The 20,927-nt window shown below is 42.6% G+C and overlaps 1 protein-coding gene across 3 annotated transcripts; it reads right to left on the reverse strand.

The window, feature by feature from the left end:
• Positions 1–3,226: 3,226 nt before the first annotated feature.
• On the reverse strand, positions 3,227–18,558 carry mapk6 (mitogen-activated protein kinase 6). 3 transcript variants are annotated; one of them, XM_086291664.1, is made up of 8 exons: positions 18,345–18,558; positions 13,710–14,623; positions 13,268–13,585; positions 7,209–7,353; positions 6,671–6,835; positions 6,339–6,534; positions 6,044–6,161; positions 3,227–5,674 (listed from the first exon to the last, which is right to left on the reverse strand). In XM_086291664.1, the coding sequence occupies exons 2-8, from the start codon at positions 13,944–13,946 to the stop codon at positions 4,577–4,579; spliced, it is 2,277 nt and encodes a 758-aa protein (XP_086147790.1). In that variant the 5' UTR covers positions 13,947–14,623; positions 18,345–18,558; the 3' UTR covers positions 3,227–4,576. The 3 variants fall into 3 exon arrangements, with proteins under 3 accessions (XP_086147790.1, XP_086147799.1, XP_086147784.1); XM_086291673.1 differs by lacking the exon at positions 18,345–18,558 and adding an exon at positions 16,861–17,058; XM_086291658.1 differs by lacking the exon at positions 18,345–18,558 and adding an exon at positions 15,395–15,551.
• Positions 18,559–20,927: the final 2,369 nt, after the last annotated feature.

Here is a 20,927-nt window from a genome sequence, read left to right on the forward strand (position 1 = left end):
AATATCAACGGGTTTTTAGATTGTTTTTCTCTGATTAAGGGCACATTATTATGATGTTAGCTGCTGTTGTTTATCACAGCGGCCCCAAAAGTGCTTCGAGTCCTAAAGTGAGTGCCGGCGCGTTTTCGTTCTCTTCTTAAAACGATGAGTATGAAAACGACTTTTATTTTGCGTACTGTGACTTTTTCTACAGTTTGGATTTCAAGTTTTAAACAACACTGAAAGACTGGCTGCTGTGCATCCAGCAGTCTCTCCAGCACGTTTCTCCTTTAGGAGGCCAGAAAAGGGTTCGTGTCTCCCCCCCTGCCCTCCCAGCCACACAATGACTGCTTTAATTTCCATTACTGGAGAAGCAGCCAAGCTGGAATGTATTAATATAAAGTGCATGATTCAAGTCAGAAGTACTGCAAATATTCGTTCCCCTCCACTATACAGTGTCTCCCAGTTTGAGGAGAATCTGTAACTGTGATGTCAAAGCTTAGAAACGACACATTGATATCAGTGGTCGGGACAGGCTGTAATTTTGGCCAGAGTCGAAGCTTTCAAAGTGGCGACGTCTATATTTATAAAGGCACTTTGTGTTCTAACTTTAGTGACCGGTGCTCAGCACAGCTCTGGTCTGAATATGGACACACATCCTGACACCGTGCAGCCATAATGAGCAGTCTCGATTTGTGGCAGATAACTGCCGGAAGCTTTGTCCCCACGTTTGTTCAGCCCGAGTGCAAAACCTGCAGCCAGTGCCAAGCAGGTCACCGCTTTTACACGAGGTATTTTAGGGCTCGCCGTTGAAGGAAATTCTGTGGAAGCTTAAGCAGTTCCTCATCTAGGAGTTTTAATTGGCTTCCCAGGAAAGAGAATAGCATTCATAACCTTGAATTAGGAGGCGATGTGGTAAGCTACTGTCAGCTGATTGATGGTGAGTTGAGCTGCTTATCCTGGTGCTGCTGGATTTTATTTTTAACCTGGTGGCACCTGACAGGCCCAGGGCATGAGGAAGACCTCGGGTGGGGAATGACAACAGAGGATCGACACATAAATCTAGGCAAATATGAAGCTGCAGTAAAAAGAAAAAAAATACTGCAGAGGGAAGATGTGGAATACATGCTGTTGTGGTGGAAAGAGTGCTTTCTTCAGAGTGTTTGGCCTACATTTGGTTGTTGGGCACGCCTCTTACTCTTGCACTTGATGCAAATCAGGTGTTGGCTTTCATCTCAGTATTCAAGCAGGGTTTAATCACAGTGGCCGCGTCTTGTGTCGTTACTAGGAAGGCAGAAAAACAAGACAGAGCTGGCCTAATTTTTTCGCAGCACGAAGTAGCTGCGGTGAAAAATCCAAGCCCAGCTGTAGCTGATTACTGAGGGACAACGGGTTCCAACCTTTGTACCACGATTCCCCCCCCCTCACTCTCTAATATTACTTTAAAATAAAGACTCTTGCCTGCTCAGAGGACTGTGCACACTGTAAGGCAGTATTAAAGCAGTTTGCCCTCAATGGGCAAACAGTAACATATTAAGAGAAGCCTTGCCACTCAAAACAAACGCATTCTAGCCAAGAGTCAGCCAGAGGCTCGTGAGCTCTGGGTTAGAGACGTGCTTAACTGGGTAAAACAGCTTCTGCGTGACCAGACTTTATATGCTTCACTTCACTTTGTGGATCACATTTAAAAATGTTCAAATGGGGATTTCAAGTTTTATAAAGAGAAAGAGCATTGGTGTGTACTGTGACCTGGGAGGGGCTCTTTTACCCTCTAAGGGTGACTCAGTACTGTAAACTAGCAACACAAGCACTGCACATAACTTATATAGACCACGAACATCAAAAACACACACTTTGAGAACAAACCACAGGGATTATGTGTGTGCAATAGTGTATTACAGTAACGTAACAGTGCCGGGTATCACGGGACAGCCTGTCACTCAATCAGCCTCACACCCAGTGCTGTCCCTCTGCAGTGTAACGGAGGAAGAACCGCCGTTTACGCAGCATCCCTCGCGTCGGTTATCTGTCCTTCGCTACACCACCACACTCCTCTTCCCCTATCACAGACAGGCTGTTTCCCTGTGATATGTTCATCCGACTGTTGCGCTCAAGTTCTATAAATGTTTTTTACAATGTTCACGTTCATGACTTGGCACGGAGTGGCATTGGCAGATTTTGACAACTAGATAAACTGTTCTGCATGTGATGACATACACAGTGGATTAATGCTGCCATGTTTTGGAGAACAAAGCGTTTCTACTGCCAGAGAATAAATGAATAAAAACTGGGAGGCGCTGTCACAGCAAGAGGATCTCCAGGCGGGGTCCGGAGTTTCTCCCAGTCCCCGTGCCTACACAGAATCTCTCCAGGTAGTTTAATTAAGATGTGAATCGTCTCCGTTTTCAGCTCTTCGATAAACTGGAAGTACCCTGCCTTTTGCGCCATGTAGCTGGGATAGGCCTCAGCTCCACTGTGATCCTGGACATCATAAGCAGTTAAGAAAATGGATGACTACAAACTGTAGACAACCGTGTTTAGCGACTAAAACATTTTCCAATGCTAAAAGAGAAATGCCCATTCTCGTGCACAAGTACTAACTTGTTTAGAAAGATTTGGCTTTAAGACAAAATCATGCCATCCAAGAATATGAACCAAAGCATCCCAATCAGCCCACTGGTTGATTAAAACTGGCTCTACCTCACTTAGAATCACTGCCTTTAATGTGAGCCAGACAAGCTTGTCTTTGCACATTTTAGTACACCCACCCCCCAAAAATCCAAACAACCCTACGATCCTGCACGATTGATGTGAAAATGAACTGTCAGAGTGACTTTGACAATGTCACCACACCCTACAAAAACCTATTATTTCTCCACAGTCCGATTTCATCTCGTGAAGTTGTTCCCTAACAGGAAGTTTGGAAATGTAGTTATGCTGCGTCGGTGTTAGAGAACAGGACTGTAGAATGGAAAAGTACTTGTCGTGTAATCCTGCTCGCTTCTCTGTAGCATTTTATATGAGAAGCAGGTGGAAACCAAGTTGGCAGCTTTGAAATATGGTGGTCTCAACCAGAGCTACATTTAGCTGGTGATTCAAATCCCGTGTCCCCAGCACTTCCAGTGAAATCCAGTCTGCTTACTTGGACTTTAAAAGTGGCACGTAGATTTGGCGGCACGTCTTCTCCAAGGACCAGGTTTATGACGGGGCCAATCCCCGATCAAGAACAAGGAAGAGGAGGCTAAACTCTCTGCCAATAATTTTTATTGAGATATTTTGTAGAACAGGGGAACCAATGATTACAAAAAAAGTCCGTAAGTGTTCTACATGCTACACCTTAACCTAATTTCATCATGCTTGCCTGGAAAAAGTACATAGAAATTTAACAAACAAAAAACAAAAAAGTACAATTAAAACTGACGTACATTATACTCACCATTAACTGTACCTTTCTCCTGCCTCCATGCACGCAACTTTAATTTTATTTTATTTTTTTACATTTGGATAAAAAAAAATTAAGACTTTTAGGCGCTTCTTTAAACCATAAAATAATTTTTTTCTCCACTAAAGACAAAACGCACCCATTTTTTAAAAAAAAAGAAAAAAAAAAGATATCCATTAGAACAGTATTGATGGAAAATGGAAAGCCTCGACTTCAACATAACACATGAATATGCATCCTACCTTAAAACAAAAGAACACTTGCACGCCCGTATAGTGCCAAAAATGAAAATGGAAGTCTGCCCAACTCCTCAAATCTTCAATAATCACATTGAAATAACACATTTTGATAAAATAAATAGCGCACATTTTGCTAGAAATAAATAAATGATTACTGAAACACCTCACTATGTTAATTGCTAAAGTGAGACAGATTTCATCTACGCGACCACTTCATTTCATGGTATGAGGATGGTCATGTGTGTAAAGCACTAGTGCGGCTTCGAGTGTCTCTCGCGGCTGTTACCTTGAGGTAGATAACACATTTACATTAACGCCTACGATAATGGTTGCTGCTGGCATCATGTGTCAGATTTACAGTATGAAAGGGTTTTCAAGGAAGCTTTCTTCAGGGGAAAAAAAATGTCAGAAGGTCAAAGAATATTTTAAAAAGAAGGAAAAACAAAAAAAACATGACGAACAAGACACCCCACCCCAGGAAAGGCTGTTTGAGAGCACTTTAAAACCCCACAGCAATGTTAGCGTCTACCTTCCTTCTTTATGTCACACCCAGAACGGCCAAACTTCATCTCTTAAATCCTCTCTACCTCATCCTCCCTCCTCTAGATACTTCTTTCCCGCTCCTCTTTCATCTACAGTACTTAAATGTGCGACTGACATGCCAGTATAGCAATGAGGGTGTAGACATTAACCCATGAAGGCCTGGTGATCAAGGCTCAGAGTGATGATCAAAACTCTTTAAATAAAATCACCCTTTTCGACTCTTTAAAAAAACAAACAAACAAACAAACATAATAATAACAAAAAAAAGGTATGAAATGATTCAAGTACAGTATACCATATTATTTTTAAAAAAAAAAGCAACATAAAAACAAAACTGCCTAGATTTTGCACTGTGAGGAAGATATACATTTCCTTAATTAAGATGTTTGAAGATGCTGCTGTACGTTTTGTGGGCAATTTGTGGGGAGCATTTGACAGCGCAGGGGGTGAGGGACGCCTGGATGGATTTTAGAGGCAGTTCATCAGTGCTGTCAAAGCCAGGAAGGGCCAGAGAGTCCAGCTGCATATTGAGCACAATCTCCGTGCTTCTGTCAAGGAAGCTCTCGTCTAGCTCTCTCACCACCGGGGACCCAATCTGCGGGCTGGCAGTCTCGGAGACGGCTTCTTCCCTCCTGCTGAACAGGTGGTCCAGGTAGCTGGTGTAAGGGCTTTCCTTCTGGAGGTGGTCCTCTTTGCCAATGTCCCAGCACGCTTCGTCTATCAAAATGTCATTCTCTCCGACCGTGTCCCCAGAGCTCTCCCAGGGGCGAGCAGGCCAGACGCAGTCCCCGCCGACCACTCCCAGCCCTCCGCCACCTAGCTGGGCGAGATTTACCAGGCACTTCTCCTCCTTCTCCTGACTTATGGACTTGGACATAGAGGTTGAGCGAGGAGCCTCGAGCTGGGAGACAGAAAAGTTGAGCTCGTTCAGGAGGCCCACCTCATTCAGGAGCCCCACATCGTTGAGCAGGGTCACCTCCTGACAGGGCTCCGGCTGCAGGCTCAGCTTGATGGTGCTGGCAATGAAGGAGTCAAAGTCAAAGCCTTGGTTCTGCTGGCTCTGAGGCTTTTCCGTCTGGTGTTTCTCTTGCACTTTGTCCTTCTCTACAGGGCTCTTCTCTGCCTCCTTTAATGCGATCTGAGCCTTTACCAGCCCGTTCTTCTCGCATTTGCTCTTGGACTTGCGGTCTGCCTTCTCCTTGCTCTGCTGCTCCTTCCAGTTGGAGAGGTCGATGATAAGCTTGGGTTCGTAGTAGTGGTTGACTTCACTGTCTCTCCAGATGAGGTTGTCCAGGTAGGAGGGCGACACAGCCTTGTAGTTACAGGTGTGGCTACACTGCAAGTCACAGTATTTGTTCTCGTGGTGGTCATCCTGCCAAGATCTCTCTAGTGGGAATGGGGTTGAGTAGTCGAAGGACGGCTCGTCCAGGAACTTCTCTCGATCTCCATCAGCATATTTACGAGGATCCACCTAGAAAAAGACAACAGCTACCTTTCAGAATCTGATCATTTAAGTCAGTACTGATTTAAATCCAATTTATATTAGTAAGGAATGAGCTCTCTTGCACCTAGCTTTTTTCAGACATGGATTAAGCCTATCCAAACAAAAATACATGTAAAATTCAAGGAAGGCCACCTCTGAAATAATGTTTATTTATGTTAGCAATAAAGCTCAATCTATGAATGGGAACCCGGCCTTAAGGCTTTTATTGATGTATACCGCTTTAAGATCAATCCAATACTTGCTTCCTTGCCCAGAATTAATCACCCTTAAGGTTCTGAAAAAGCAGTGAAAATAGTTTTGATAGTAGGTTTGAAGCGTTTGTCAAAAATAACTCACCTGGACGACCTCTTCGTCCGTTACATCGGAGAGTGCCCTTGGGTCAACCTGAACTTCGTCTGGGTCATGGGTGCTGTGCAAGTGCCAGTCAGCTTCTGAGAACTGGCTCTCATGATACCTAATGGATAAAGAAATAGAAAGACTTCATTAGCAACAGTCATATACAGACTAAGTTTGCAAATAAACTCTAGTCAAACAGTGAGAGCTGCTCACTTGCAGCAAGCACAGCAAAACAAATTCCGCTGAAGTTAATCCCAAGAGAATATGTGAGAGGGAAATAAGTGAGAAGGCACACCTGTCACAAGTGTGGCTGTGGCTCTGGTCCATGAGCAGGATATCATCTACCTCATCCTCAATGTGAAAGGGGTGCAGAGACACAGGCTCATCCAGGGGGAAGGAGTAGTCAGCCATATAGGGGTGTGCCAGGGCCTCTTCCGCAGTCAGACGATCCATGGGGTTAAAGGTCAGGATCTTCTCCAGGAAATCAAGGGCTGTAAAGGAGAAGGACAATGAGATTATCAAGCTGGAAATACGAGATGTGATCTATGAAGTACACGACCATGACCCTGGGTTCACAAGCACTTCATAAGGCTCCAAGTACTTCTGATTAATTAAAGTGGTACTTACCCTGCGGACTGACATCAGGCAGCAGTTTGGCCAATGGTGTGTGAGGCTTGGTCATGTCATTGCGGATAAAGACGGGAATTACGCTATGGAGCTCCTGGCGGTCTTCGTCTCGTAGTACAGGGATTGACTCCAGGATCAGCTGCATCTGTTCCAGTTCGTGAGCTCCTGAAACAGCAAACAGAAATATTATGGAGTTTTTTAGAGGAGAACCCATGACTCAACTTCTGCATGACTGAGGGAGTTTGAGTGAGGCAGCCTCGATTCCCATGATCTGCTTCAGATCATGGGAATTGAGATTTCATTTGCCTTGTGGTCAGCTCAAGGCTGTTTTAACAAGAACAGTCTCTCCCTGCACCGGCCGAATACGCAAAGTCAAACCAGACTGTCTGGTTTACCATGTGTTTAACAAACAAAATTAGCATATGTGTCATCACACCTATACTTGACATTTAACTCTGTCACTTGAGCCACCTTAAAGACTGATTTTACACAAGGTGTGAGGAGTGAGTCTGACATAACAAACTGAGTCAACATTTACCTGCAAACAGGGTTTTCCCTGTGAGCATCTCAGCAAAGATGCAGCCAGCAGCCCACATGTCGATGGCTTTGGTGTAGTTGTTAGGAGAGAGCAGCAGGCGAGGAGATCTGTACCACTTTGTGACAAGACCTTCAGAGAGATGGCCCTGTCGTGGTGGGAAACCAGACATTAATTGTAACCCTCTAAAAAATACATTACAGTACTGGAAATAGTGCAGCATTATCATTATTATTATTGTTATTATTATTTTTTTATGAGTGACAAGTTACTTTCAGTTTGTTTTCATTCAGAGGTAAGATGCTCATAAGTCTGCAGTGATTCACAATAAAAGCTATGTAGAGCTGGGCGATAGAACGATAACGACATGTATCGCGATATAACTTTTACTCGATAGAGAAATTAAGCTATCGCGATAGACCTCGCCGCTCTTGTCCTCAAAAATAAATAAATAAATAAAAGGTCAGCCAATCCAAATTAAGTAGCGCAGAGCCGAACCAATCACAGCCACAGCGTCACGTCGCGTGACTTGTTACGTACAGCACAAGTGCCAAGCCGCACGTGTGTTTGTTTGGGAAGCAGCCAGCGCGTAATGGAGCCAGCGCGTAATGGAGGAAATGAGTGTGTTGACTAGAAAAATCAACCGAGCGTGACCGAAGAGAAAACAGATGATGGTTCCAATGCCGGAGAGATTGTCAAACGGAAGAGCCATAGAAGTTCCGTAGTGTGAAGGTATTTCGGCTATTTCAAGTCTGACAAAAAACAGAGTAGCGTGCACTGTAAATTGTGCCGAAAGCAAGTCTGGAAATACAATAAACTGGTGCATGCGTCACACTGTGCGCCACGTTATTGTTTCGGTGAAATGAATTTCTACAATACTGTTAATTCTACTCTCTGCAGTGTTTAAATGCTTACATATACACACAGTTACTGTCCGTCCACACATACGACTCGGTTCTGCTTCTATGCCCCAGCTTTGTTTACTTTTTCCCACCGAGGCTTCTAGACTTCTGATTGGCCAACATTTCGGCACGGTTAGGAATCTAGCTCCACCTGCTGCTTTGGCATGTTCATAGCAGCGTTTTCCTTCATTTCTGCCTTTATGTGTGGACGGGATTATTTTTTAAAACGAAAACGGAAAATCTCAGTTTTCAAAAATACCCGTGTACATGTGGACGTAGCCTCAGTCTCTGACTGGAAGCGCTAATTCGTCATTCGGCTTTTGTCAGACTAAAGTAACTGTTAAAACTGTTTGAAAAGCTAAGCTATACAACAAGGAGAGATTGAGAATTTCCTTTTAGTTCTCAGTTTATTTGATATTGACAAAAGTTAGTCAGTTTTGTCTGTTCTTCTGTAAAACAAACTAAGATTTATTTTTAGAATTAATATTTTGTTTCTAAGTGGAATTGACAATTTAGTCTGTTTTGTTTGTTCTATTTTGAAACTTAAACGCTTTAGCGGCTGCCTTTTGTGTAGTTTGCAATACTTGCCTTTATTTATCTGAAAAAGTCTCATGTTCCTTAAGTACATCTACCCTGTTGAACTTATTATGGGAAATAAATATTTAAATAAAAACAAGCTGCTGATTATTTCACATTTTACTTGTGAGCAACGGCACATTTAAATCTTACAAATATAGTTATTTGGCTTATATCGTGATAGATATCGTTATCGCCTGAAATGAAAAAAAAAAACATATCGTGATATGAAAAAATCTCATATCGCCCAGCTCTAAAGCTATGATTACCCTTGTTTCATGTACCTCCACGTTTGCCACACAATACAGGTAACAGGAGATGTGACACTATCCTGCAAGTCTGTGCTAAACATTCAGAGCCCTGTGCCATCTCCTTAACAGCCGTACTCTGTGCTGGTCACGTACACCACACAGCATACAAAGACCCCCCGCCCAAAAAAGAAGAGACCAATGAAAAGAGGGGAGAGCAGGCCATGTCAGCAGTCTGAGCAGGATAATACCCCACTGCCACTAACCTGCACTCAAACAGTGCCTGACTAGTCACAAGGCCAGGAGGGCACCAAGCATAAAGGAAGCTGACCTCTGTATGTGTGTCTACACACTCAATGGGGGGAGGGGGAGTGGTAAAACAACACCCTTGCTGCGCTCTTTTTTCCCCCCCACATGGAGTGGTAGTTTGTGGGACCAAAATGGACTGCTCACCACTGTGGGAGGCTCCCATTTCTGCCCAAATTTAGCCACAAATACTTGATGTCATCCTATCCTTAAGTGCCTGCAAGCCCTTGTTTTGATGGGACCTATAAAGATTGTAAAGAGGTGGGGGGAATTAAGAGATAGTCTGGCACATAGACAGGTCATACCTAGTGACTGGGACCAGAACCCATTCTGAGAAGCAGCTGGTAAAGCCGACCTGTGAGATTGTGTTTACGGGGGAGAAACACACACAACCAGCTTAACAGAGAATGTAAATTAGGTTAGCTTGAAAGAGTCATTGCAGAGAGTAAGGACAATGCGTAATGGACTCTGAACTAAAAGGAACAGATTAAAGTTTGCCTACCAGCTAAGTGCATAAAGTGCATTAGGTGAACCTTCCAGCTCAATTCTTTTACAGATTTTCAAGCGGACCATTCACCATAAAGCTTTAAAGCATTAACAATGTCAGTACCTCCAGCAGCAGCTGGTGAATAACTTCACTACTGGATCTACAACAGCTCAGGCTGACATTTAATGATTCATAACTAGGCCTCTCCATGTGACAGGCTGTGGTTAGTCAGAGCAACCTCAAGCAGGTTTAACCAGATGTCAGTAAAGGTGGCTTCTGGAGAATCAGAAAGATCCTCCCCCACCTCCCAATCCAGGATAAAGCTGTTGACCAAAAAATAAGTAATCAATTTTGTTGCCAATACAGATTCACTTCCGAGTTCAACTGTCAAGTACTAAATGAGGAGGATGTGCGCCTAATAAATAAGAAAAAAAAAAAAACATTTCCATCTGGATCTTTGGCTTCTCTGAATAATTTGTGATACATCTGCTTGCTGCAGAACAAGATTAAACTACTGTTTAAAATCAAGAAAGTACAGGGTGGAATAATCAAAACCAGCTCTCTAAAACTCATCGAGCCTGAAGTCAACTTTGCTGCATTTATTCTGAATCTTGTAAAGTCTGGCACCAGACAGGCCCAGTGGTAGCTAAATAACTGGGTCAAGTATGCTTTTTATTGCAGCTGTGGCTTAGAATTGTTCACTTTGATGAATGTGTGGCAGAAACAAACCTTGTGAAGGTCTTTTATAACATTCCTAACAACGTCACGGCTATCACCTCTATAGCATCTCAAATTACTGAAAATTATACCAAACCACAGGCAAGCACAAGATCACACTTTTTCAATATTCAATAGTCTGACAGGCAACATGCAAACAACTGTTTCCACAGCACAAAATTATGCGAATGTCTGACAAGTTTGCCACTTTTTTCTAGGCGTCATAAAAAGACAAACCTTTAAATGGTTTGCCAAGCCAAACGATCTCTCAGTGATAAATCACAAGAATAGCGAAGACTAGACTGGATGTCACTTCTAGAGAATGTATTTTTGACACACTCAAACTGCTTAACTTAGACACACAGTAAAAATTGTTAAAGCCTCAGCAATTCTTGTTTAAAACTGTTAAAAGCTTCTTTGACTGACTTTTGGTTCAGCTTAGTCTCTAGCTAAAGTTTGGGACAAGACTGAAAGCGAACGCAGGCTTTAGATCAGCTTCAAATAAGGCTCTGAGCAAGGCTCCCACAATGAGACAAAGGGCTGGCTGGGAAAAGGAGGGGAACTGGGGTTGGAAAAGTTGGATGAGTACACGTGAATTTTTGTCATTCTTGAGTATGAGCCACTATTAGGCGAGACCTCAAAGCTCACAGAGACAGAAACTGTTTCCCCACAGAAACAGGTAGTTGTGCTTAAAACAAAGCTATGCAGGATTATTAAAAGCCTAAAGGGAACCATGAGCTGTTGATGTCTTTTAGCCAAGGCATTATAAGAAAGAAAAAGCGTGGGAGGAAAGGATTAAACAAACGCCTGGTGAATGCACCACTGATGCATGAATCCAAGATCACATTACCGAAGCTAAACTAGAAACTGAAGTTCACTTGAAAAATAGAGCTGTTTTTTTTTTAGAAATGATGTTATTCAAATACATTGCACTCCAGCACTGCGTCTCGGACCCTATGCTCTAAGTAGAGGGTGGTCGTGAAAGAGCATTTGCCCCCCAGTGAATGTGGCATGTGGTCAACAGTAAAACCAACTGTTTTTTAACACCTTCACGCTGTGCCACTGGTGTGTTATCTGGGGGTGCCAAGTTCATTTTTAAACACGCCTCATTTGTTCTTAGACACTCACTTTAAATGAGTCTAGGAGCCATAAAAAGGTGGTTGGTAAAGATACTAGCTTAACTTTGCCCCTTGGTACAGCTATTATCACAAAAACAATGAAAAAACCCAAAACAAAAACAAAACAAACAAAAACACAGTAAGGAGAGCTTCATGGAAAACCAGTTAGTCAATCTGACTATAGCGTTTCCATCTTTGAGCAAAACAGCAGTAATCTGCTGCAGTACATCTTTGAGCTCTGACCCCAGGCAAGCAGCTTAAGGAGGGAAAAAATAAAAAAACTTCTCTAAAGCATCTGGCCTGCTACAGACACTAAACTGTGAAGCTCTCATTCATTCCCAGCAACTATTACCTTACTCTTCCTAGTGCGCAGTGACATACTGTCTCAAAAGACATGACTCATATGAAAACAGTCAGAGCTGAAAATGTGACTACATGACCAAAACGCAGTTTTCGTATTTAACTGGCAATTAAGCCAGTTATGGTAAACAAGGGTGCGTAAGTCTATTTCGAGGGATGCATTGTGTGGCAGGAGCCTGGATGAGTAATGGATATGAATGAGACAGTACCATCCAGTGAGATCACCCATCACTTGAGCCCCATTTCCCTTCTGTGACTAATCCGAGACACATGCAAGCATCTGACCACCTTAGCGCCTCAAGAAGATCCGGGCAGAGACACAGAGGGAGGGACAGGCTTCCCAACCTAGATTTCCTCACATTACACCACCATATGGCCATCAACTGGAATTTCCTCATCCCTTTATAAAGGTGACAGCAACACACAAGAGCTACACAGGCCTCCCACGTGGCTGCAATTACACAGGCTGATCTATACTCTTCTCACACTGAAGACAGAAACAGCTTCTTTAATGCTACAATTACATTGCTTCACAGAACAAAGGTGGTTTTATAGAAAGCATTAAAATGTGTGCATTCAACAGATGGCGTGCCAGCATTTGGCTTTCTAAGCACGTGTTTACAGTAAGCATCTTTCAGAAACCAGTGAAAAGCCATGAACAAAGAAAACAGCAAGGGACACAAATGTCTTCACTTCTAAAAGTCTCATGCATGAGAATTTGCTTATTGGAGCAATGACCTCATGCAAAGAGAACTCATGCAAAGCATCCTCCTTTCAGATGTAACAAATCCTCAATTTTTATTTTTTAAGAGCAGGATGTCCACAACAAATTTTTGCAGCCTCAAGCCTTCGTCAGTTTTCTCTAAAAGCTGATGGAGGCGCAACGTTGAACTCTTCCGGTTTTGTGTCATTGTGAAAACATTACACCCCCCCCCCCACACACACACACACACCCTCCGCTGGAGATCCTATTGTAGCACGTCTTAATTAAGCCACATTATCACAAACTAATCTCCAATTCTTATCGTCTATACTTTTACATAATGGAAAAAAATGTTTCCCACGGCTTTGTTTTCAACCCTCACTTATGAGAAGGGAAGGCGAGGCCTTACCTCAAGGAACCACATCCTTTCTAGCTCACTTCCTGCTCAAAAAACTGAGTCACCCTGGGGAGTACCACATTACTGGGCAATAAACATCTCGTGTCAGAGCAGCAGAGCACTCGTATATGGGCAAAGAGTTCACCAGCGCTGCTATATTTGTTCTGCTTTGCGCTGTAGCCTGTGCTGCATTATAACCACCCATCATAAACCACAGCAGACCAGCAAAACTCTGCAATTGGTCTTACCTTGTGAGAGTAGTGAGGGTCCATAATGCGTGCCAGTCCAAAGTCCCCGATTTTAAGTACCAGGTCCTCCGTGTTGACAAACAGGTTGGCAGGCTTGAGGTCACGGTGCAGCACATTGGCAGAGTGGATGTATTTAAGGCCCCTGAGGAGCTGGTACATGAAGAGCCGGGCGTGATCCTCTGAGAGAAGGCCCCTCTCCAGTAGCTGACACAAATCAGTCTCCATGTACTCTTGCACAATGTAGACCGAGTTGACCTCCGTAAGAGACACCACATCCTCTGTTAGCCTGCGACCGCTGGGGCCCAACGTCTCAAACACCTAGTTCCATAAAAAGGAGGGTATGTGTTGATCATGAAGTCTTTTCATTTTCTGTCACAGCCAGATAAAAAAAAGATAGCAACGTTTTCTTTTTTTTTTTTAAACTTTGAACCTCCCAACATACCTTGACAATGTTGTCATGGTCGAGGCGTCTGATAATCTTGATTTCCCGGAGGGCGTGCTTGACGCTCTGGGGGTCAGTCAAGATAATTTTCTTCACGGCTACACGCTTGTCACAGTCAGTGTCAACTGCTGAGAACACGAGGCCATTCCCTCCGTAGCCCAGAGGCTTCAAGTCCATGTAGCGAGAACCCAGGTCAAAGCCGTGGATGTTCATCAATGACTCAAACTTCTCTGCCATGACTTTTTGTTTTTGTGGGCTTCTACACCAAGCTTCTGCTATCTCTAATGTTAATCCTCTGGCCCGTTTCAAGCCCAATTTTCGCACTTAACAGAGGAATCCCCGCCCCCCCCCTTGCTTCAGAGGTTCCGCTGACCCCTGTACAGACGACTACCAAGTCACCCCCTCTAGCTGTCACTGTCAGATGCAAGGTTTTAATGTGTAGTCAAAGTTTCCTTCCATTTTGAGTAAGGAGAGAAAATTTTAAAGTTGAATTCATCCTCCAATCCTGAATGTGTGGATATATTTAAATGAACAGCTCTAAGTAAACTAGTGTTTGCAGACGGCAAATGGAATGGTCTTTGAGGCAAATTAAAGCGCACTGGCACGATCTTAAACTATAAAAGCACGTAATTGCATCCTCACAGTGCAAATACATTCAGTGTATGACTGGTCCTGAGCAGCTTCATGTGAGTAAACGCACTGCTAATTCTTTTCTTTCTTTCTTTCTTTTTTTCCTTTGTAAATATATGTATAGATCTGTCTGTGTAGTTTTCCTGTCAATTCACGTCGTCTATAAAAATTGAAATGAGTCTGGCCTTTAAGTCTCTAAAGTAATTCCTCAGCCTCAATGATCAGGTGGCTCTAGCTCGCCACAGTCGCAATCAAAACTATCCTCCATTTTACTTGGATATAACCTGAAAGACAAAGAAAAACAAAACAAAAAATAAGTGTGAGAACACATGTATTGTGCCAGAGCAAACTGGGTTTGAGCCCATCATTTGACACATTGTTTCCGTCTTCTATGAAGATGTCTCACTCTGTAAGGCTGACATGTGTTAGGGATTTCCATTAAGCAACAAGCTGCCTCGCTCGGCCGGCTTTTGAACGCGGTGACATTACGAGAAGCTAACCCCTCCCCCGCTCCAGTGACGCGCCTGCTAGTCCGGTTTTCTAGGTATCGTTAAAATTAAAGAGATAACATTTAGAAGCTTCACGAAGATCAGTATCCACGAGAGTACACGAATACTACACATTAAAGACGAATAACCGTGTTCACAGCGCCTACTTTTGGCCCTCGCCCGGTCTCTGTTGACTAGCTCGCGGGGGAGAAAAAAAAAAAAGCGAAGAATGGCAGAGTAACGGCAAGCAAGCGAGAGACCGCCGTTGATCTAATTTAGAACATAACCACGACCACCCTTTGACGTTAACATGAGCTAAATTATATGTGGAAAACATATCTCACTACATCACTCATTTTATATACTTAAAAAAAACATCAAGCCAGCGAGAAATGTGCCGACAGCGCGAACAAAGGGGTCGTTGTTGGCGGAGGCTTCTGACTACGTGGTACAGCTTTCCTAGCGCTAAGCAGCACAAAGCCGACGTCGATTAAACGGCTCGAATAACAGCGAATCCAACATAACATGTACATAATAATCAGAATCTATATATAACATGTTACTCACGGTCCTTGTTTGTTGCATTAGGCGGGCTATAGTTTTAATCAAACCCAGACGAGGTTTGACTGCGATCCGCTCCCGGTGCTATGCGGATCTGTTGCAATCGCCATTTAGGCTAGGTAGAGAAAGGCAGCAGCGACGTCACAAGGCCACCTTCACTGACTGTCGGAAAGATGTCTACTACGACTACGAGTCTTCAACAAACAATTTATTTTTACTTATTTGTTGTTTTCCCCAGCTTTTAGTTGCATACTAGCAGTTATTTACAAATAAATATTCCTGATTTATTTTTAAAATTATTATCAACCCACTATTACATTGATAGAGTACTGTAATTATCTCTAGTTCTAATACCCTAACCCCACTCTGGGTTCACTGGGTTCATTATTCAGACAAGAACATGCAGTGAGTTGGCACTGCTTCATAAATAATGAAGTTTAACTTAGATCATTTGCATTATTTCTAAAAATCATGAATTAATCACCTCATGTTTCTGATCATTTTTATTATCACAGAAACACAACTGTGTCATATTACTCATAATACATGTATTGATATTTTAGCAGTGTAATGAACAATTAAGTTGGTAAGCAGCTGAAATGTCAGCAACTGGTGATTGAATTGGTTAAAAAGAAATAAAAATAAAAACACAAAAAATAATCTATTGTTTCCAGCCCAGAACTTTGACAGTCAGATATATCTGTATCTATATTTATAGGTGGAGCTGTATGCTTCGAGCAGTACTTGAATACAGCAGGAATCATTCAAAACATTTGAAGTTGGAGTTCATTCCAACTCAGTGTTTGTGTTTATAGTCCAAGTGATAGCAGCACTGTACCACAGGCAACCTCACCATCACTTACCTCATTATCACCTCTTGATGCATGCAAAGTTCAACCAGCCGTAACTGCAGGCCATTTTATAATAGACCAACCCCCAGAAGTAACAAACCTCTAGAAAGAGTTTTTTGTTTTGTTTTGTTTTTTGTCACTTGCTCTATTATGCAACGTAAAATGAGGATGCCACAAGATAATGGACCAGGAAGAACATTCTTTACCCAGCCTATTTGATCTCCTATCTGGAAATCTGGGGGGTGGAAATACTGCATTATAACCTGCAGAGCAGATACAGCTGTTCATTTTAGTTGAAACACCTCAGTGCATCATTTGCTTACACTTTGCTCTTTAGTATTTTACATTTAAAATTTGAGTTGTCCTCCAAATAGAAAATCATTGCCTATTTATTGCCTTTCAGAATTTCTGTTGAGAAAGCGTCATCCCTCTATTTTCCAACCATTGTTAAATTTTACTCAAGGCAGCATCAATAGTACGAATGGTATTATTTGTCTTTTCTTTGCAAAACGAAGCTGTTTTCTAGCTTTTTGTTTCATTTTATTTATTTATTTTTAGTGACGCGCAGTAGTGGTCTTGTCAGTGACTTAAAAAAAAAAAAAACCCGGACAGGTCACTCACATGCGCCATGCGGATTTACTCCCTTTGGCACCGACAGGGTGTTTCTCTTTTAGCGGCCCGACATCACGTCACATCAGATCTCCGCGAGGATTACACATCCCGAGGAAAAGAAGTGAAGAAATCAAATACGGCACTGATTTGATTCCCTCATTCTACGGATGGTCCCGCGGAGCGCCCGGTCCTCCCTCTCTGTGGATGCTGTGAATGGAGGGATGGAGAGGGAACGGGTGGGTGTGCAGGAAGGAGCATCATAGCCGCAGAAGTCTACATCAGCATCCGCATGCAGACCATGTGAGTGCCCATGTGTCCGACAATGCGGCTGGCTCTTACGGGCCGGGGTGGGCTCTGCGATGGAGAGAGAAACTACATGCTGCCGGAACGTGATGCGACTGAGAGAGAGAAATGTTGGGAAAAGACATGATATAGTTCACCGCTGCTCTGAACATCAGATTACGATTGGGCTATATGTTACCCCGTCCATTAATGCTCCCAAAGACGTAGAGCTATGTAATTACGTACTTTTATCAGCTATATTTTAAAAGCATAAAGACCTAGCTGAGGTGTATTTATTTATTTATTATTTGTTGGTTTGGTAAATCTATTATTTATAAGCGGCTTTTCTAGAAAAGATGAATGAAACTGCCTTTAGAAATTGCATTGAGTGTGCTTGTAAAAAGTGATGCAAATGTTCAGGTAGCAGCTTCACTGTCTTTGCTCCAAGTCACTTCCTTTGAGCTGATCAGGTAGAAATCAGAAAGAGAGAACTTCTCTTTACTGACATCTAGTCCTTTTGCACTTAACTCACTGATTGTGTGCGATATGTTGTCCCTCACCCCCACGAGTGCTCTTTTCTCTGTTGTATAGAGCCAAGAATGGAGGTCAGAAGATAAAGTCACATATTGTGTCTTTCATGAGACCCTGCCCTCACGTTTTGATCACGTTGGAGACAGAAGATCCGGACTTCTGTTACTTACATTTCAGTTATTACTGATATATCTCCGCAGGGTCATTACACTCTGTGCTCCGGGCTTCCTCTCTTTTATCATGAGATATAAGAGAACTGTTTCTCCAAGTCTTACACCGAAACGTCAGACTGAGATGTTTTTAATTTACTTCTGTTTCTGCCAGTCTTTTAATCATTGGCCCAACACAAACACAGCACTATTGCAGTCCATCAGTGTTGTTTGCTGCGCACAGAGTGTCTCATGTATGGAAAATGAGTGTGTGCACATGCTGTCAACCTGCTTGCAACAGTGGTAAGAGTCTCTTACTAAAACACACACTTTCACCTTTAAAGAGTATCTGAGTTTATCTCAGCTCCATTTCTGGACATTGCTATCCTCCTGCATGCATCCCCTGTTTTATTATGTTGAACCTGTTCTTCATTTATACAAAGTCTGCACAAAAACTAAAATGTCCTCAGCTCTTGTCACTCTCAAGCTTGCTCATTCCTTTATGAAAGAAAAAATCTTCTGATCTCTTACCATGGCTGAAATTCTCCAGTGACGAATGGAGCAACATGGTGCCTGAGTCAATAGTCCATTCAGAAGAGTATGTTTTATGTCCGTCACTCCTAGTCCGAAAGGCAGAAAGCTTGAAAGACCCAGTGCACTCCACCGTCTGTTTATATGTGTGTGAATGTATTCTCAGAGCCTTGGCGGTGTGTTATCCTACTCCATGTGCCTCTGGTTGTGAGGTGGAGCTCCATGGAAAGTTAATATAGGCCAAGCCGGAGAGGGGAGGAGACTGCACTGTGTATGGCTTGGCCTTAGACAGAGCAGTGTGTCAGACACACCGAATCCACCTTTCTCTGTCTCTCTCTCTCTCTGCCACTTTTCTTACTCTTTTCTCATTCTTAAAAAAAATCCCTGTTATTTTCAGACCTGCTCACTTGTATTTTGTAAAAAGAAAAAGAGTTAATTATCTGTAGCCTGTCCTGAAATAAACTGTTGCTTCTAAGCAAGACACTCAGGAGTTATTTGTCTTTTTTTTTCTTAAAAAAAAAAAATCTATTTGCTTAAATGGGAGAAAACAGTTTTTGGTCACACATTTCAAACCTTGACTATCAAGTCATTGTTTGCAGACAACCAGACTAGATACATCTGCACAAAGAGACCCTTTTATGTGTGGGCATGTGGTGCATCCTTGGATGTCCTCTGGGTTTATTGCTCTCTTTCATTGTCTGTTTCAGTAAGGGTGTTCGTGAACTTGTGAATTTACAAATGCCAGACATCAGTCTCTGCTGATTCTACAGGAAAAATCATTTCCAGTTTTTCTCTTGCCCCACAAATCTGGTTTTGCCTTCCCTGAAACCTGTGTCTGTTCTCTGCCTAATCACAGCATCTCCCCAGGTCTGCTACTTTTTGGCGGTGCTCCTTCCTCTGTCCTGTCTACTTGTCGTGCAGCACGTCCTGGTGTCTTGACAGGCTGGTATGTTTGGACTGTAAGGAAATACGTGCATGCACATTTGTTTGATATCCAAACCAGACCGTTGCAGAGTCTGGACCAGCTGTATGTTATCAAAAATATGCATGTGAGAGCATGAGGTCAAGCTGTGGGTTAGGGGTTGTTTGCCTATATTTTGCTTTCTAAATCGTCACTTGTTTGCGAGGAATTAATCAATGGAGTGTAGTGCTTATGCTGCAAACTTGTGCGCTGCCATGAGCATTGCCTGCGCGAGCAATGCTGCGCTCACTTGATAAACAGCATTGATTAATTAATCACTGATTACCCTGCCTGAGTGCAGTGAAAAACCGTTACATAGCGCAGCTTACAGAAGCAATAAGTCCTGCTCTCGGTAGACTGACCAGCACTAATCTCTGATGCTTTTCACTACAGTGTCCTCTGTTATATAACAGTCTGCCTCACCGGAGCTCAAACTAAGGTGCAGAACGGCTCACAAAGGAGTTTCAACTCCCGCACCCTTGTAAATGACCATATGACCACAGGACGTGTACAGCAGCTATATAATCCATACACTGTCTAACGCTGCGATAGTCTGGTATTTCACAGTGTTGTGAAAGAGGCTGTGAAGTGTTTGTCATTGTGTCTCCAGTGCAAGGGGCAAATGTGTTTATGCAATGGCATGACTTGCATATCTTGACAGAACAGGTAGTTCTGTGTTTTAAAACCTTTTTTTTTCCTTTCGTGTATGATCACTTTATTTCCAAAGCTTGTTGTGTTTAAATTGAACTGAACTTCACTGCTGCACTGCTGCTCAAAGGTAAAGCAGCCAGCTGTATTGAAAAAGCACATTTCATGCATACAGGTAGTTTTGGGGTGCTGTAAAAAAAACAAAACAACACAGAACAAGTCAACAAATGCACTTTTTTGAATTTAAAAGGAAAAAACTTCAACTTAAAACCACATGAGGGCACAATAAAAAAAGTATGTTTATATAAAACTGAACAATAAAAATAATAATCCACTGACGCTAGAAAATCCAAGTGTTTGTGAACTGTCGGTCTGTCTTCAGTCTGGATTAAAGGAGCATATTTAACGACACTTAAGTTCATGTCAAGGACAGATGAGTTCTCATCCAGCTGTTCAAACGATTTACTCCAGCCGGAGATTGTTAGTGGGATGTGACAGTACGATTACGCAAGACACAATAGTGCCACCACCACTAGCATGAAAATCAGGCTGTTCTTTTTATTTCGTGGTTCAATTCTAAGATGAGACCACACCATGTGAAGCGTGTCTTCAGTATCAAATCAGCTTTGAAATTAAAAGATTGCAGAATGATATCTCTAGTGATTTTTAAATTAACACAAATTTCATTCATCGTATCAACCGCATGACCAAAAAGTGTGTCAGAATGAAATCTCTGCTTTCCACAAAAGATAGATTTTAAATAAGTCAGAAACTAGAACTGCGTGTCTGCAGATCATAAATGTGTAATCGTTTTGTTTTTTTTATCAGCATCTTTTCAGTGCTGTATTTTTGGAAGCAAAAAGTGCGATGAAATGCGAGGAGAGGAAAAGACCATCTGCCTTTCCTTTTCTTTTTCTCTCACCATCTGTGAGTGGAGAATCCTCACACGCAGGATTGCTGGGGGTATGAGCCGT

Source organism: Aulonocara sp. 'chitande type north' Nkhata Bay, linkage group LG1, assembly GCF_057382095.1.
Source record: "Aulonocara sp. 'chitande type north' Nkhata Bay isolate Kocher_YH1m ecotype deep benthic linkage group LG1, A_spYH_male_GT1.1, whole genome shotgun sequence".
NCBI classification, from domain to species: domain Eukaryota; kingdom Metazoa; phylum Chordata; class Actinopteri; order Cichliformes; family Cichlidae; genus Aulonocara; species Aulonocara sp. 'chitande type north' Nkhata Bay.